This window comes from Thalassophryne amazonica, chromosome 8, assembly GCF_902500255.1.
Source record: "Thalassophryne amazonica chromosome 8, fThaAma1.1, whole genome shotgun sequence".
Taxonomy (NCBI): Eukaryota; Metazoa; Chordata; class Actinopteri; order Batrachoidiformes; family Batrachoididae; genus Thalassophryne; species Thalassophryne amazonica.
In genome coordinates, this window is record NC_047110.1 from 71,865,093 (window position 1) to 71,881,426 (window position 16,334).

The following is a 16,334-nucleotide window of genomic DNA, read 5'->3' on the forward strand; positions in this document are numbered from 1 at the left end:
TGCTTGGACTGTCCTCGAAAGACAGTAGGGGAAACCAGGGAATGGTAAATCAAGGGGCACAGTGAATCAGTAGCTATATCTGTAAAACTACATATATATTTGCAGCATTTATGCCATATTTTTATGCATAAAGACATCCCCCTTATAAATTAGTGTTTTGTTTTTGGATACATTAGGGGTAAAACTAAGTGGCAAGTGAAGCCAGTTTTTTTCCTATCAAAAGTAAATTTTGTGGATATCAGTGTCTTTGTATTTATTTCTCACAACAGAGAAAAGGTGGCCCAAAAAATTGTTATTAGTTAGAAGACTACCCCCTCCAACTGATGAGCATGTGTTATGTCTTCTCCAGAATATCAGCTATTTGATGACATGACTTGTGTGTCACATGCACCAGGGGCACAGTGAATCAGTCTAGAAAGTGATTTACTAAGCCCCTGTAACAAGTGGATGACAAATATTACTTGTTGAAGCTTATACATTTATTTTTCCATGAATTATTTCTATAATTTGTGTATATAAACAACTGTTTTCACGTTTGAACAGAAATCATGACAGTTGTATTTATAATAGTTTCTAAAGGACTTATATCACTATATAAGACACTCACACATTACATAGCTGATTTGCTGGATTATAGTTTGTATATGCATCAGCATATATTTAATAATTTTGAAGAAATCTTTATAATCATGTGTTTTGTCATTATACTCTAAATTGATTCACTATGCCCCGGACGGACACTAATTCACTGTGCCCCATGGATTAGTGTCCAGGACACAGTGAATCAAAAATCTTAAAATCGATTTTAAACACCTGTAAATTACACTTGGGGAGAAATAAATAACACAGCCTTATAAACAATAACTTGCTGTATTAAATCCACAATAGAATGACCTAAACGTATGCATAATATGTTTATGCTGCCACAAAACAACATTTCTGAGCCACTGTGCCCCGGCTTCCCCTATATTATGTCTGTCCTTTTTTGAGCAAAACTTGAAATACTTGGATCTACTTTTTTGTGATATATGTACCTATACAAAAAGCCCTTTTTTGCCTCAATTAAACATGATGTATAAATTGCAGTTGCTCTTATGGTAGGAGGTCTGCGTGTTGTACTGAACTTGAAACAGGTTTGAAAGACTGTGCTCTGAAAACATGCTGTCTTCTGTTTCCTGTTTGTGTCTCCTGTGACTGTACTGAAGGTCCTCCAGATGGCAGCATTTTCTATCAAATATACTATGCACCAAAAGCACAAAACTTTTTTTTTTTTTTTAACTGGTTTTGGTCTATATTCATTATATTCATATTCATTCAGCATTGACTCCATATGCAGACTTAACTGTTAACCCATTGATTCCTCCTGCAGTTGGAAATTTGTATTTCTCCAACACTTTTTCATCAGATGTAGATGCTGAATTTGCTTTACAATGAGGCCTCACATTCACCCGTGCACATGCCAGTGTGAGTGTGCTGCCACTTGAGCAGTGAATGAACAATTCACCTTTGTTGATGATTAGCAATGGTATTTTATACCTTTAAAATGAAACAAAAATCCACAGTTTTCACCTTAAGGAGACTTTATTTACCTTATAGCAGGGGTGGGCAACCTGTTCCAGAAAGAGCCATGAGGGTGCAGATTTTCTTTGCAGCCACTGACTCCACCAGGTGATTTTACTGATTAATATCACCTTGAGCAGATGGAATCAGTTAATCAGTGAAATCACCTGGTGGAGTCAGTGGCTGCAAAGAAAATCTGCACCCTCATGGCTCTTTCTGGAACAGGTTGCCCACCCCTGCCTTATAGGGTGCTTTTTAGAGAAAAATACCTTTGCGTACTCAAATACATACCCCATTTCTCTGTATGAACTGCATACTGGGGGCAATTTGGGGACTGAGGATCTTGCTCAAGAGAACCTCTGTGAGTTTTCTGTTTGCCATGGATTAAAACTGAGGATCCACTAGTCACAAGTGAAGCTCTCTGAACTGTTAGGTCACCTCCTCCCCCAGTGTTAAAGTGACATCACAGACACATATATTGGTGCGAGACGGAGATCATTTTTATCCAAGCTCTGTGAGCAGTGGTGGATTTGAATTTGGAGGTTTTAATTCTGACACCTCTTATTCAGGATGGAGTGCAAGGTGTTTCTCATTTCAAGTATTGAAAGAGGACGTCTGCAGAGGAGACCTCTTCTCCAATCCTCGCTGTTCTCCTCCACATCAGCGAGGGGGAATCTGTTCTTCTGCTGGGGGGGAAGAAGGTGGGGTGGGATCGAGGGAGGGGGGTGCATTGTGAGAGATAATGAAGTGATTTTTAGGGGACAGGAGGTGGCAAAGTGTAACAGTGCAGTGCAGCGAGAACGAGGAGGGAGTTGGGGATGAAAACAAAGAGAGGGGGGTGAAAGGGAGAAGGGGAGGCTGAGAGGACACGAGAGATGGTGTGTGGTTGCCAAGCAACGATTGATAACCAAATCCCCAAGCATTCTGCCCTGCCTCTGAGTCTAAATTACACATGCACGCACACACGCACACATATACAATAAGGTGGTTTAATATTCTTAATCGATTCAAACCATTGATGTTTTACCAATTTGAAATGTTCAAAACTGTTGTTTTGCGTATTGCTGTGCAGCAGCTTGTAAGTATTCAGTCTTCTGATATCAGCAGACGTCTGTGGAACAGACATAAATGATGACTCTCATATTGATGGGGTTTGTTGCCATACTGTGCTTGCAGGGTTGCAGACTTTTTAGGGATATCAGTGTGGCGCTGATTCTCACGTGGGACACCATCTCTGATGCTGACTGACAGGTAAGAACAGATCCTGTGAATTCTGTCATTCCTCTGTAGGTTGCAGAGAAAATATTGCAGGGCATCAAACCTGCATCTGTATTCACTGTGTGCACACATGTGTGTGAGTGTGTGTGTGGGGGGGGACTGACTGTCAGATGCTCTATTTAAGCAGGTATTATTTGTTTTGCACTTTGGATCTAAACATATTGAACCTGCACAGTGTTAAATTAACACTGCCAGTGTACATATGGTCCCACTCTGGCCAGAGTAGGACCATATGTACAATTTAACACTGTCAGTGTTAGTTTTACACTGGTGTGTATTCATGAATTTTGAAACTTTCTTTCATAGATGTGTTTGGAAATGCTCAAATATGACATCTTCAGATGTTACTTTTGAAACAAAAAATGCACCAGAAACTGAGGGTTAAAAGGTATTTACCCCTCTGTGACCCTAGTGGAAAATGCTGTTGTCTGTTGGTGTGTGCATGCGTCCATGTGAACAAAATACTCGCAATGAAGTTCAGCAGGTTGACTATAGGGACAACAAATCTGCACTATACTATACTATATATATATATATATATATATATATATATATATATATATATATATATATATATATATATATATATATATACACACACACACACACACACACAGTAGTGTTCAGAATAATAGTAGTGCTATGTGACTAAAAAGATTAATCCAGGTTTTGAGTATATTTCTGATTGTTACATAGGAAACAAGGTACCAGTAGATTCTCAGAAATCCAACAAGACCAAGCATTCATGATATGCACACTCTTAAGGCTATGAAATTGGGCTATTAGTAAACAAAAAAAAAAGTAGAAAAGGGGGTGTTCATAATAATAGTAGCATTTGCTGTTGACGGTACAAACTCAAAACTATTATGTTCAAACTGCTTTTTTAGCAATCCTGTGAATCACTAAACTAGTATTTAGTTGTATAACCACAGTTTTTCATGATTTCTTCACATCTGCAAGGCATTAACTTTGTTGGTTTGGAACCAAGATTTTGCTCATTTATTAGTGTGCTTGGGGTCATTGTCTTGTTGAAACACCCATTTCAAGGGCATGTCCTCTTCAGCATAAGGCAACATGACCTCTTCAAGTATTTTGACATATCCAAACTGATCCATGATACCTGGTATGCGATATATAGGCCCAACACAATAGTAGGAGAAAACATGCCCATATTATGATGCTTGCACCACCATGTTTCACTGTCTTCACTGTGAACTGTGGCTTGAATTCAGAGTTTGGGGGTCATCTCACAAACTGTCTGCAGCCCTTGGACTCAAAAAAAACAATTTTACTCTCATCAGTCAACAAAATGTTCCTCCATTTCTCTTTAGGCCAGTTGATGTGTTCTTTGGCAAATTGTAACCTCTTCTGCACATGTCTTTTATTTAACAGAGGGACTTTGCGGGGGATTCTGGCAAATAAATTAGATTCACACAGGCGTCTTCTCACTGTCACAGCACTTACAGGCAACAAGTATTTGATTATCCTGGAGCTGATCAGTGGGTGAGCCTTTGCCATTCTGGTTATTCTTCTATCCATTTTGATGGTTGTTTTCCGTTTTCTTACACGCGTCTCTGTTTTTTTTTGTCCATTGTAAAGCATTGGAGATCATTGTAGATGACCAGCCTATACTTTTTTTGCACCTGCGTATAAGTTTTCCCCTCTCCAATCAACTTTTAAATCAAACTACGCTGTTCTTCTGAACAGTGTCTTGAACATCCCATTTTCCTCAGGCTGTCAAAGAGAAAAGCTTGTTAAACAGGTGCTGGCTTCATCCTTAAATAGGGGACACCTAATTCACACCTGTTTGTTCCACAAAATTGACGAACTCACTGAATGAATGCCACACTACTATTATTGTGAACACCCCCTTTTCTACTTTTTTTTTACTAATAGCCCAATTTCATAGCCTTAAGAGTGGGCATATCATGAATGCTTGGTCTTGTTGAATTTGTGAGAATCTATTGAATCTACTGGTACCTTGTTTCCCATGTAAGGGCCCTGTCCCTCTAGTGCTTAGGAGGATTTGCGCATGAAATGAGGAGACAAATGCTGAGCGTCCGCAACAAAGGTGGGTGGAAATGGCAAATGTCCTGGGGTGGATCAGCGAATACATGAGGAAGAAAAGTGGATATAACACGGAACAGAAGCGAAGGCGACTGCGGAGGCTCCCCCATGAGGGGCACAGCGGCCGTGATGCACTCGCTCCATCCGTGCCCACTCTGTCTGCATGCGCGACATACCATTTGCGACCGTGATGTGGCCGTGCTAGGCACACGTCATATCTGTTTTGCATGCTGTCCTGGTCCGCCGCCAAGCCGCACCAACCCGTCGGTTGCAGATATCAGCGGATGACAGGGGACATGCGGCGCGTTGGTTGTGTATGTCCTGCGTATGTCTTCAGTATGTGTTCAGGCAGTGATGCGGATCTCATCCGCAGCAGGATTTTTGAGCCGCTCAAAAATCCTGGCTGCGGACATGCGTGCCTCTGCGGATGATCACGGACGTGTTCGGATGGCGGCCGACTCATACAGGAATGTTACATGGTTATAGCGGTTGTTTGGCGGATGTGGGCCACTTTTGTGCGCATTCCATCCGCAAATCCTCCTAAACGCCAGTTGGACAGGGCCCTAACAATAAGAAATATACTCAAAACCTGGATTAATCTTTTTAGTCACATAGCACTACTATTATTCTGAACACTACTGTATATATATATATATATATATATATATATATATATATATATACACACACACACACACACACACAGTGGGGCCAAAAGTATTTAGTCAGTCCCTGATTGTGCAAGTTCTCCTACTTAGAAAAATGAGAGAGGTCTGTAATTGTCATCATAGGTACACTTCAACTGTGAGAAAATGAGAAAAAAAAAATCCAGGAAATCACATTGTAGGATTTTTAAAGAATTTATTTGTAAATTGTGGTGGAAAATAAGTATTTCATCAATGACAAAAGTTCAACTCAATACTTTGTCACATAATCTTTATTGGTAATGACAGAAGTCAAACGTTTCCTGTAAGTATCCACCTGGTTTGCAGACACTGTAGCTGGTATTTTGGCCCATTCCTCCATGCAGATCTCCTCTAGAGCAGTGATGTTTTGGGGCTGTCGCTGGGCAAAATGGATTTTCAACTCCCTCAACAAATTTTCTATGGGTAGAGGTCTGGAGACTGGCTTGGCTTCTCCAGGACCTTGAAATGCTTTTTACGGAGCCACTCCTTTGTTGCCCGAGCAGTGTGTTTGGGATCATTGTCATGCTGGAAGACCCAGCCACGTTGCATCTTCAATGCTCTCACTGATGGAAGGAGGTTTTGGCTTAAAATCTCATGATACATGGCCCCTTTCATTATTGCCTTAACACAGATCTATCGTCCTGTCCCCTTTGCAGAAAAACAGCCCCAAAGCATGATCTTTCCACCCCCATGCTTCACCGTATAGACATGGTGTTCTCTGAATGTAACTCAACATTCTTCTTCCTCCAAACACAAAGAGTTGAGTTTTTACCAAAATGTTCTTTTTTGGTTTCATCTGACCACATGATATTCTCCCAGTCCTCTTCTGGATCATCCATATGCTCTCTGGCAAACTTCAGATGGGCCTGGACACGTACTGGCTTAAGCAGGGGGACACGCCTGGCACTGCAGGATTTGAGTCCCTCTCTGCATAGTGTGGCCTTTGTTACTTTGGTCCCAGCTCTCTGCAGGTCATTCATCAGGTCCCTCCGTGTAGTTCTGGGATTTTTGCTCACCAGTCTCATGATCATTTTGACCCCACGGGATGACATCTTGCGTGGAGCCCCAGATTGAGGGAGATTATCAGTGGTGTTGTATGTCTTCCATTTTCTTACAATTGGTCCCACAGTTGATTTATTCACACCAACCTGCTTAACTATTGTAGATTCGCTCTTCCCAGCCTGGTGCAGGTCTACAATTGCGTTCCTGGTGTCCTTTGACAGTCTATGGTCTTGGCCATGGTTGAGTTTGGAGTCTGACTGTTTGAGGCTGTGGACAGGTGTCTTTTATACAGATAAAAGGTTCCAACAGGTGCCATTAATGCAGGTAACAGGTGGAGGACAGAAGAGCTTCTTAAAGAAGAAGTTACAGGTCTGTGAGAGCCAGAAATCTTGCTTGTTTGTGGGTGACCAAATACTTATTTTCCACCACAATTTACAAATAAATTCTTTAAAAATCCTACAATGTGATTTCCTGGATTTTTTTTTCTCATTTTGTCTCTCATAGTTGAAGTGTACCTATGATGAAAATTACAGACCTCTCTCATCTTTTTAAGTAGGAGAACTTGCACATTCAGGGACTGATGAAATACTTTTTGGACCCACTGTAGGTCACTTTTTAGCATGGATTAGCACTCTTAGCGCACATTAGCACATTTTTTTTCATGAAATTTTTGTTTATTTGATAACAAAAATGAACAGATCTTTCCATTTGAAAATCATGTTATTACTTTGTAGGTGTACAGCCCATTGGCTCCACAAATACACCACACAGGTAGTCATGATTAATAAATAATGAACTGATTAACATGAGTTCTTGTAAAATCATGTCATTCAGCTAAAACAGTTCACTTTTTAAGGTGACACATGAGATTTTTATTTTGTTTGGTCAAAATAGCATTTTTGACCATTTTTTTAAAACCTGTTCAGCACCCTGTTGTTTCAGTGTGATTTTTTTTTTTTTTTTTACATTTTTCTTCATTGAGTCATGTCTGTAAATGCTCAAATTTGACCAGTTTAAGTATGATAAATTTTTACATTTTTTATGAATTTTTTGTTAATTTGATAACAAAAATGAACAGACCTTTCCAGGTGAAAATCATTTTAACACCAAACAGGTAGTCAGAATGATTTTCTTGTAAAATCATGCCATTCAACTAAAATAATTCACTTCTTAAGGTGGCACATTATATTTTTATTTTGTTTGGTCTTTAATGCTGAGCACTCTGACATGAATGATGCACTCAAAATAGTATTTGTGACCAATATTTGTTGAAACCTTTTCAACACCTTGTTGTTTCAAAGTGATTTTGACATTTTTCTTATGATAAATTTTCCATTCATTTGTTTTTTCCATGAAAGTTTTATTTGATTTTAAAAAATGAACAGACCTTTCCAGATGGAAATGATTTTATTACTTTGTAGGTGTACAGCCCATTGACTCCACAAATACACCACTCAGGTAGTCATAATTAATAAATAATGAATTTATTAACATGATTTAGCTAAAACAATTCACTTTTTAAGGTGACACATGAGATTTTTATTTTATTTGGTCTTTAATACTGAGCACTCTGACATGAATGATTGGAAATTCAGCATTGATTGATATATTTGCAACTTTTTTAGATAACAGACGCTTGTGAAATGTCATAATTAGTGATATTTATTAACAATTTGATACAGTGGATGTAATCCAGATTGTGATGCCACTGAGCACTACCTTTTTTTTTCCTGTGCCTCGATGGAAAGGAGGGGGCATGAGAGAGAGAGAGAGAGAGAGAGAGAGAGAGAGAGAGAGAGAGAGAGAGAGAGAGAGAGAGAGAGAGAGAGAGAGAGAGAGAGAGAGAGAGAGAGAGAGAGAGATCCAGCAGCTCCTGGACCTGGCCTGGTGATCAGATTAGAGGTGTGAGGCTGGTTAATCTGTTCCTCACGGTGTCTCTCCTCACCTCTCCTTTCACACGGCGGACAAAAGGAGCGGAGCGCAGCCGGTGCGTCGACGCGCATCGGGGTTTTTCCCCTCTCCATCCCTCTCCGCCTCACAATGGACACCTGCAGGGTTCGAGCGTGGCTCTTTGTGGTCCTGGTGTGGCAGGACGCGTGTTCGGCGTCACAGTTTCCCACACAGCTCATGTAAGTATCATGATCTCCGCACCCGCGTGTGCGCTTTGTGGGCGTGAGCGGTGTTCATTCATCAGATGGTGGTCATCGGGTGAGGGAAACACGTGTGAGTGTGGACCGTGTGAGGTGTGATTCACGATGGTTCCCGTTCACAGCGTGCACGCGCCTTGCATAAAGTTGTGGAAGAGTTACAACGTGGATTTCCAGTGGGAAAATGGATTTTTAAAATGGCCTAAAAGATAAAAAAGAGAATCCAAAACTTGATTTTACGCAAGAATCTTGAATCCATGAAAGGATTCAAACAGATCATTTAGATTTTTGTGTCCGTCCAGTGTAAATATTTATCAGCCAATTAGAGTTAATCTGTCCTATAGAGAACATGTGCGTTTTCTTTCTAAGTTTTGTAGTTTATTTACCAATTTTGCAATGGAACGTGCTGTGATGTGTTTAGGTGTTGTCAGAAAAAAAAAGAATAAAGTCACACGGGGAGTTTTGTATCGCTGCAATTATCCAACATGGATTCAGTAAAAATATTTAAACCTTTACTAATATATATATAACCCATTGTAAAAATACTGAATCCATTTTCATCTTTCCATCTTGATTACAATGGAGTTGAACACAAGTATTTGTGTCATTTGATTTTCACAGCAGAACATGAACACATCGCGTGGTGCTGAACATGAGTGTTTTCTTCTGGATTTTGGCACCTGAAACAGTGTCACTGACAGTTTATGGCACTCAGTTTGGCACCACCACTGCAATAAATAAATAAATAAAATAGTTTGAAAAGATGAAAAAGACTCCAACGCTGGATTTTGCAGACGATAATTCAGAAAGAAGCTTTTATCCATTCAAGGAGTAAACTGATCATTTTCATGTTTGTGTCCAGCATTAACGCTTATAGCAGCCAATTACTGACTTCATTAGAGTTAATCCAGTATGTAGAGAACATGTGCTTTTTTTTTTTCTAAACTGTGTGTTTTATGAAGCAGTTCTGCAGCGTAAAGTCTTTGCCTATGATGTGTTCAGGTGCTCCCCAAAAAAAAAAATAAAATAAATCACACAAAGCTTTGCATCCAGCAATATTCACTGCAGTTATCCAACACGGAGTCACTACCAAAACTGAAACCTTAGTTTAAAAAAAAAAAAAAATGAATCTACTCACATCTTCAACCGCTTACTCCAATTAAGGGTCAGATTGTGAGGCGGGGTACACCCTGGACAGGACCCTAGTCTGTCGCATGGTCACATATAGACAAACAAACACAATCACATTCACAGCTACACCTATGGACAATTTAAAGTTTCCAATCCATCTGCCCTGCATGTCTTTGGCCACAGGTGGGAATCGATCCCATGACATATTGAATCCAGAGTAAAAAAATACGGAATCCATGTTCAAAAACTGTCATATCTCTTCATCTTTCCATCTTGATTACAATGAAATTGAATGCATGTATTCATGTCTTTGATTTTTACAGGAGAACATGAACATGCACATAGTGAAACTTGTACCTGAATATGAATGTATTTTTTTTCTGGATTTTTGCATGACTGTGTGATTGATAGTTTGTGGCACTTAGTTTGGCACCCCCACTGCAAAAACAAAACAAAAGTAGAGCACCACGCTCGCAGTGCATAAACCTCCACCAACACTCATTTCCAATTCCACAAATTTTTACCTTGGAAAAAAAGTTTCAAGGTCAAAGTCCTGTTAGAAGTGGCTTTTCATAAGGTAAATTAGATGTGATCAAATGTCAGCAGTACGTTCGTGCACTTGAATCAAAAGTTTTTTGTGGTGCTGTCAGGTTTTTATTTTTAACTTATTCAGTTTCTGAATACTTTTTCAGATAATTTTCAGAGAACATTGGTTATCTCTGCTATGCACAATTTGTCATTTGGTTTCAAACTGATAACTGGAAAATAGACAAACAGGCATAAAATTGGAGCCTCCATCCAATTTTGGTGGTGTAGGTAAATCAGAAAAATGAGAGTGACTGAGGCACATTTGATTGAGAGATAATAAAAAATGTAGACCAAATGGGCTTTTCAATATTAAATTGAAATGTCCACTAAATCGTCAATGCGGATCAGATCCAGATCAAACTTTTCTGGCCATAGTGAGTGCCAGTCTGCACCTCACTTTCAAATTTGAGAATGATTGAGGCATGTTTGATTAATATATAATCAAAAGATACATTAAATGGGGTTTTCAATGGGCACAAAATCTTAATCTGGATCAGATCCAGATCAAACTTTCTCAGTTGATACATAAGTCTTTCAAATATGAAATGAATTCAATCTTTTTTGACAGTTTTTTTGTTTAAATTCGTTCAATGTTAAAAGATAGGGATTTTATTAATATTCCAAAATTCTTCCTGACTTTGACCTATGACCTTGAAAATTGAATCAGTTCTTGCCTATCACGATATGAATCTTCTGTAAAAATGTCATAATGACATATGAAAAATTGTGGGTTACAGGCTTCACAGACAGACAAACAAACAAACAGGTGAAAATATAACCTTCACCCAACTTTGTTGGCAGAGGTAACACAACTGTGTCATTGCTTGTCTGGATTGAAAACCAATCCAAAGAAGCTTAAAAGGATGAGAAAGTTGATTTCAGTGATGTACTGCACGGCAAACAAAGTGGCACGGCACAGGGCTCAGGCATGTTGGAAGCTTGGGAACCGAAGGGTTGCCTGGCCTCCTGTTTCCCTTCATTAGGATACCCGTGCTCCCACCTGCATCTCAGTTTTAATACTAGCACCCTTGGTATACACTCCATGTACATCATAATATTCACATTTACACACATACGTCTTACTGTTTAAGTCTTGGGTTATGGATTGGGCAGTGGTTGGGGGTGGGGGTCTTCTAGCTGTGGTCCAGCCCAAAAACATCCAACACAGCAACACACAATATCCCATGCAATGGCATGTTGAGGCTCATGGGGGCTCTACTCTTACCTATGGCCAGGGGCAGGGGGTGCTTGTGGGCCAGCAGGGATCCCATCGTCATATGTTTAGGTGTGCCACACAGTGCCACATAGTGTTGCTGCTGTTAATCCACGGTCTGTGTGAAAACACAGGGCAAGTTGTGGGTGGCTGGGGTTGGTGGAGGATGTTCTGGCTGGTATGGTTCGCCTTCTGGATGGCTGGAGATGGTGCATACCTGGTGCTCATGGTTGGGAGAGGCCCTCTCCTTGGTTCTGGTGCAGGGAACTCGATCCAAGGGGATGTGGTGGTCCTTGGGGGTGTTGCCAGTTGTTGATGTGGTGCGTGGTCCCAGACGGGGCATTGGCCCGGTCTCTCTGTTGGGTTTTAGCCTGTGTCTGATGTTGGGACAGAGGGTCTGTATCCTTTAAGTCATGCTCTCAGGGCTGGTTTGTTTGTGTATGTGGGGAGGTGGGGTGCAATTTTGGTCTGTGGTCCTCAAGGTTGGTTCTTGCATCCTGGTGGTTCAGATATCCTTCCATCCCTGCATCTGTTTTCTCCTCCTGTGTTGATGTTCTGTGGTCGTAGGAGCCTGCGTGGGCATGGGGCTGCATCTCAGTTAGGGGGCTGATGCATTGATGCAACATTTCACAGTCACTTTATCACACACTTATTTTTATCTTTCACACTCTCCGCATACATTCATAGCTTTCCTACATCCATATGCACACATAGATTCATAACTCACTTCTTCTCCCAATATACCCAGCAACTCATAAATTTTAAAACTGCATATTTTTACAATCATCGCTCTCATCCTGATATATGGTTTGTTTTTTGTGCTTGCTCTCTCTCTCCTTCTGTCACTCTCTGTCATCATAGATGTAGTTTTTGTGACAGTTATTGGCGTTGTCAATTTGTTTAGTGGTACTTTTCTGTGTCAACCTCTTAATTCTTGGAAAAATTAAAGGGACATGGACTCGCTGCTACAGTATGAAAAATTGCATATATACTTCTTTAATCATCTGAGCCAGCTGTGACTCATAGTAGTTTGCGCATGAAGAAAAATAATAAAAAAAAAATGTGTATACGTAAAAGAAGAAATAGAAGAAGAAAGTCAGACATAAGCTGTGAAGCATTTGGGAAAGATTTTCTTAAAAAGAAGATGTAACATTTCAGCCCCAGTGTGCCAGAAGGCACATTGAGACTTGAACATTTGATTTGTTTTCCTGTCTGAAATTTTTTTTTATCTTTCTCTCCACCATGAAGCTGCATAACTGGTGGTGCAGCAGACAAATGTTACACTATACATTAGGGGTGTGAGGAAAAATTGATTCTTAGATATAACACAATGTGGATGCTGGATAAACCTGAACTGATTCACCAACGTTAAAAATCAATTGTATAAATTTTAATAAAAGGTGTGGGAATGTGGCTGATGTCTGTTCCTTATGTAAACCCATACTTCTACTTTAACTCGTAGGTTTTTAAGCAAGTAATGCACTTTGTCTTCAGTGCATTTGCTATAAGGCTTTATTACAACCCCAGTGTTTTCAAGTCTGGGGAAAACAGACAGAAAAATCCATCAAAATTTAAAAACCCAAAACAAACAAAAACAGTTACATCACTGAGTGCATGTTGCACCTCTAAAGAAAATCTCTGCTTTTAAAAAATCTTCACCTCCATAAACGCATTGAAGGTTCAGCTAAAGGCCCTAGTTGTCAGGTTCTGAGGTATGAAATGGCTGGACACAATTGCAGGACTCGGACACAGGAGTAGAAGTACAAAAGCTTTTACTTGGTAGCTAGGCAAGGTTTGGAACATAGGGCAGCAGACAAAAACCAGCAAAAGTATCAAAAACATGAGATGGCAGGCAAGGTCAAAAACAGGCTGTAAGTCAGTACACGGCAAGACATAAACTAGGATTATAACACAGAGGAACAGGGCTGGAAACGCAGGCAAAGATCACAATGATCTGGCAAGACCAAGAGGGAAATGTAAGGGTTAAATACAGTAGGTGATCAGGGGAGATGAAAAGCAGGTGTCGAGGAAAAGTCTGGAATTGGCATGGCAACAGGAGGACAAACAGGAAAGACACACCCAACACCAAACACTCAGACAAAAGACAAGTGAATAGAGGAAAAACAAAACCAACCATAACATCAAAAGACAAAAATAAAACCCAGAACAACAAGTCCAGCCATGACATCAGCTAAGAGCTGACCACCGATGGCCCAGGACCATCAGGATGTGAAGCATGCAAGTTGAGACCAGGGTCCAAGATGCAGCAGGACAGCATCCAGAACCGCTCCTCCAGTCTGTAGCCCTCCCAGACCACGAGGTACTGAAATCCCTGACCACCAGAAGACAGGAGCCTCCACACAGTTAACATAGGCCAACGAACCAGGCAGGTACAGGGGGCTTGGCCAGAGAGAAACGCTGACTAGACTTGACCAGCTTGATGTAGCTGACAACTCTCGTCAGGAGAGTCATCAGGATAGGCATCAGTCCCATCGTTAGGAGGGACAGTTGCCCTGTCATTAGGAAGGTGCTAACTAGAGCACAATAGGTGCTAATTAGAGCAATTGTTAGTCACTAACCAATAGCAGTCTGCCTCTCGGTAGGAGGGGTCTGGCTAGGTTTAAAACTCCAGCTTTTACTGGCTTCTGTTATTCTTCTCTACAAGAGTCTAGACAGAAGTCAGACTACCAGAGCAAGAATTTTAGCTGAGGTGAGGAAGCTTCTGCGATTACAAGCGAAACATCCTCGCGTCAAGCAACCCAGTCCAGTTGAAGATTCAAGCTTCTCTACTTTGGACAGTGGAATAAAATGAACCATTTTAGACAATCTATCTACCTTTGGGAACCGGTACACAGGAAAATCACCAGTGTTAAATTAACACTGACAGTGAACATATGGTCCGACTGTGGCCAGAGTCGGACCATATGTTCCATGTGTTACCATATGTTCCATGTGACCATGTGTTAATTTAACACTGCCAGTGTTAGTTTTACACTGGTGATTTTACTGTGTAGTGGCAGTAATTCCCCCTGGGGGCTTCAACTGGTGGTCTTGTGGGTGGCACACACATGACGCATTAACATACCCAGCAATATCCTTGTTCATCTTAGGCCACCAAAACCACTGTTGAACTACAAAAGATGTCTTCTTGATATTTGGGTGACAGGAGAACTTGCTGTTGTGTGCGCACTTAATCACCTCCCCCCTCATGGAGTCAACCACAAAAAGTTTCCCTAGTGGACAGTCAGGAGGTACCAGAACACCTTGTGAGGCCACTTTGACCTTCATTTCGACATCCCAATTAAGTGCTGAAATGAAACAATATGTAGGAAGAATGGTTTTAGGATATGAGGAGGGATTGACTGGATCAAATTTGTGAGACAAAGAGTCAGGTTTGCCGTTTTTCAACCAGGACTGTAAGACAGAACAAAGTCAAAGCAGCCAAAAAAGTGCCCATTGGGCCTGCCTGGCATTGAGTCTCATTGCAATTTTAAGACATTCTAGATTTTTGTGATCGGTCCATACCTGAAATGGCATGAGTTGTAAGTCCTCCAGGGCCACCTTGACTGCCAGAAGCTCACCGTTACCAATGCCATAATTCTGTTGAGCAGGGGAAAGCTTCTTGGACAAAAAGGCACAAGGATGCAGCTTATCATCAGTGGGGCAAATTTGGGTGAGGACGGCCCCCACACCAATATTAGACGCGTCCACTTCAACCACGAACTGCCGGCAGGGGTCCAGGAGGAGCAGCACATGTATGGAGGAGAAACATTTCTTCAGCTCCCTGAACGCAGCAATGCACTCTGGGGACCAGACAAAAGACCTGAGAGTGGAGTTGAGATTATGCAATGGTGAGGCTACAGAACAAAATTCCTGGTGAACTTTCTATAAAAACTGGCAAACCAAAGAAATTATTGAACCTCCTTGTGGGAACGGGGGGGGGGGGGGGTGGCCCAATCTGCCACGGCCACGACCTTACCAGGGTCCATCCTGACCTCTCTCTCAGCTAACACATACCCCAGGAAGGACACAGTGGAACTCACATTTTTGCTGAAGAGTTTTGCTTGTTCATGTCCACGACATATGCATATTAAAATGAAAATTATGGGGGAGATGATTTTAGGTAATCAACCAAAAATGGCATAATATTCTGTGAGCAAGCAATTTGGATTCTTTCTTAGCCATTTTTGAAACAGATTATCAGCCTGCTTTGACTAGTGTCACATGATCTCAGGTTGCTAGGTTAGGGGTGCCAGGGTCCAGGCTAAGCTGGTGTTCAGGGTTAATATCCTTTGTTGTAACTCCAGGAAGTATTCAACATTTGACATTTCCTTTTTCACTGTGGACTAAAAATTTGGCACTTCTTGTTTGGGACTCCCTGAACCATGAGCGAGCTCACACCACTTGAGCAGTGCTTCACTCATAATATACACTAGTGCGTTGCCCATGGGGATCCACAGGCTCCAGATTGAGTAGTGTTTATAAAATAGTGTCTTGCAAAAGTATTTGGCCCCTTGATAGTTCATGCATTTTAATGTATTTATGCCATTTCACATACTACAAAAAGTAAATCACGCTTCTCAATATAAAAATTCTAAAATGATCTTCCCTAACTCAAACTCAAACCAAATCTCTACAATCTAATATAACTTAATTAAAAAT

The 16,334-nt window shown here is 40.8% G+C and overlaps 1 protein-coding gene across 1 annotated transcript in view; it reads left to right on the plus strand.

Moving 5' to 3' along the window:
- The first annotated feature begins 8,478 nt into the window (after positions 1 to 8,478).
- The window catches only part of LOC117514925 (voltage-dependent calcium channel subunit alpha-2/delta-1), a 301,141-nt gene continuing 293,285 nt past the window's right edge, over positions 8,479 to 16,334 (plus strand). The window contains 1 exon segment of the mRNA XM_034175496.1: positions 8,479 to 8,722. Coding sequence (XP_034031387.1) covers positions 8,634 to 8,722 — 89 coding nt within the window. The 5' untranslated portion in view covers positions 8,479 to 8,633.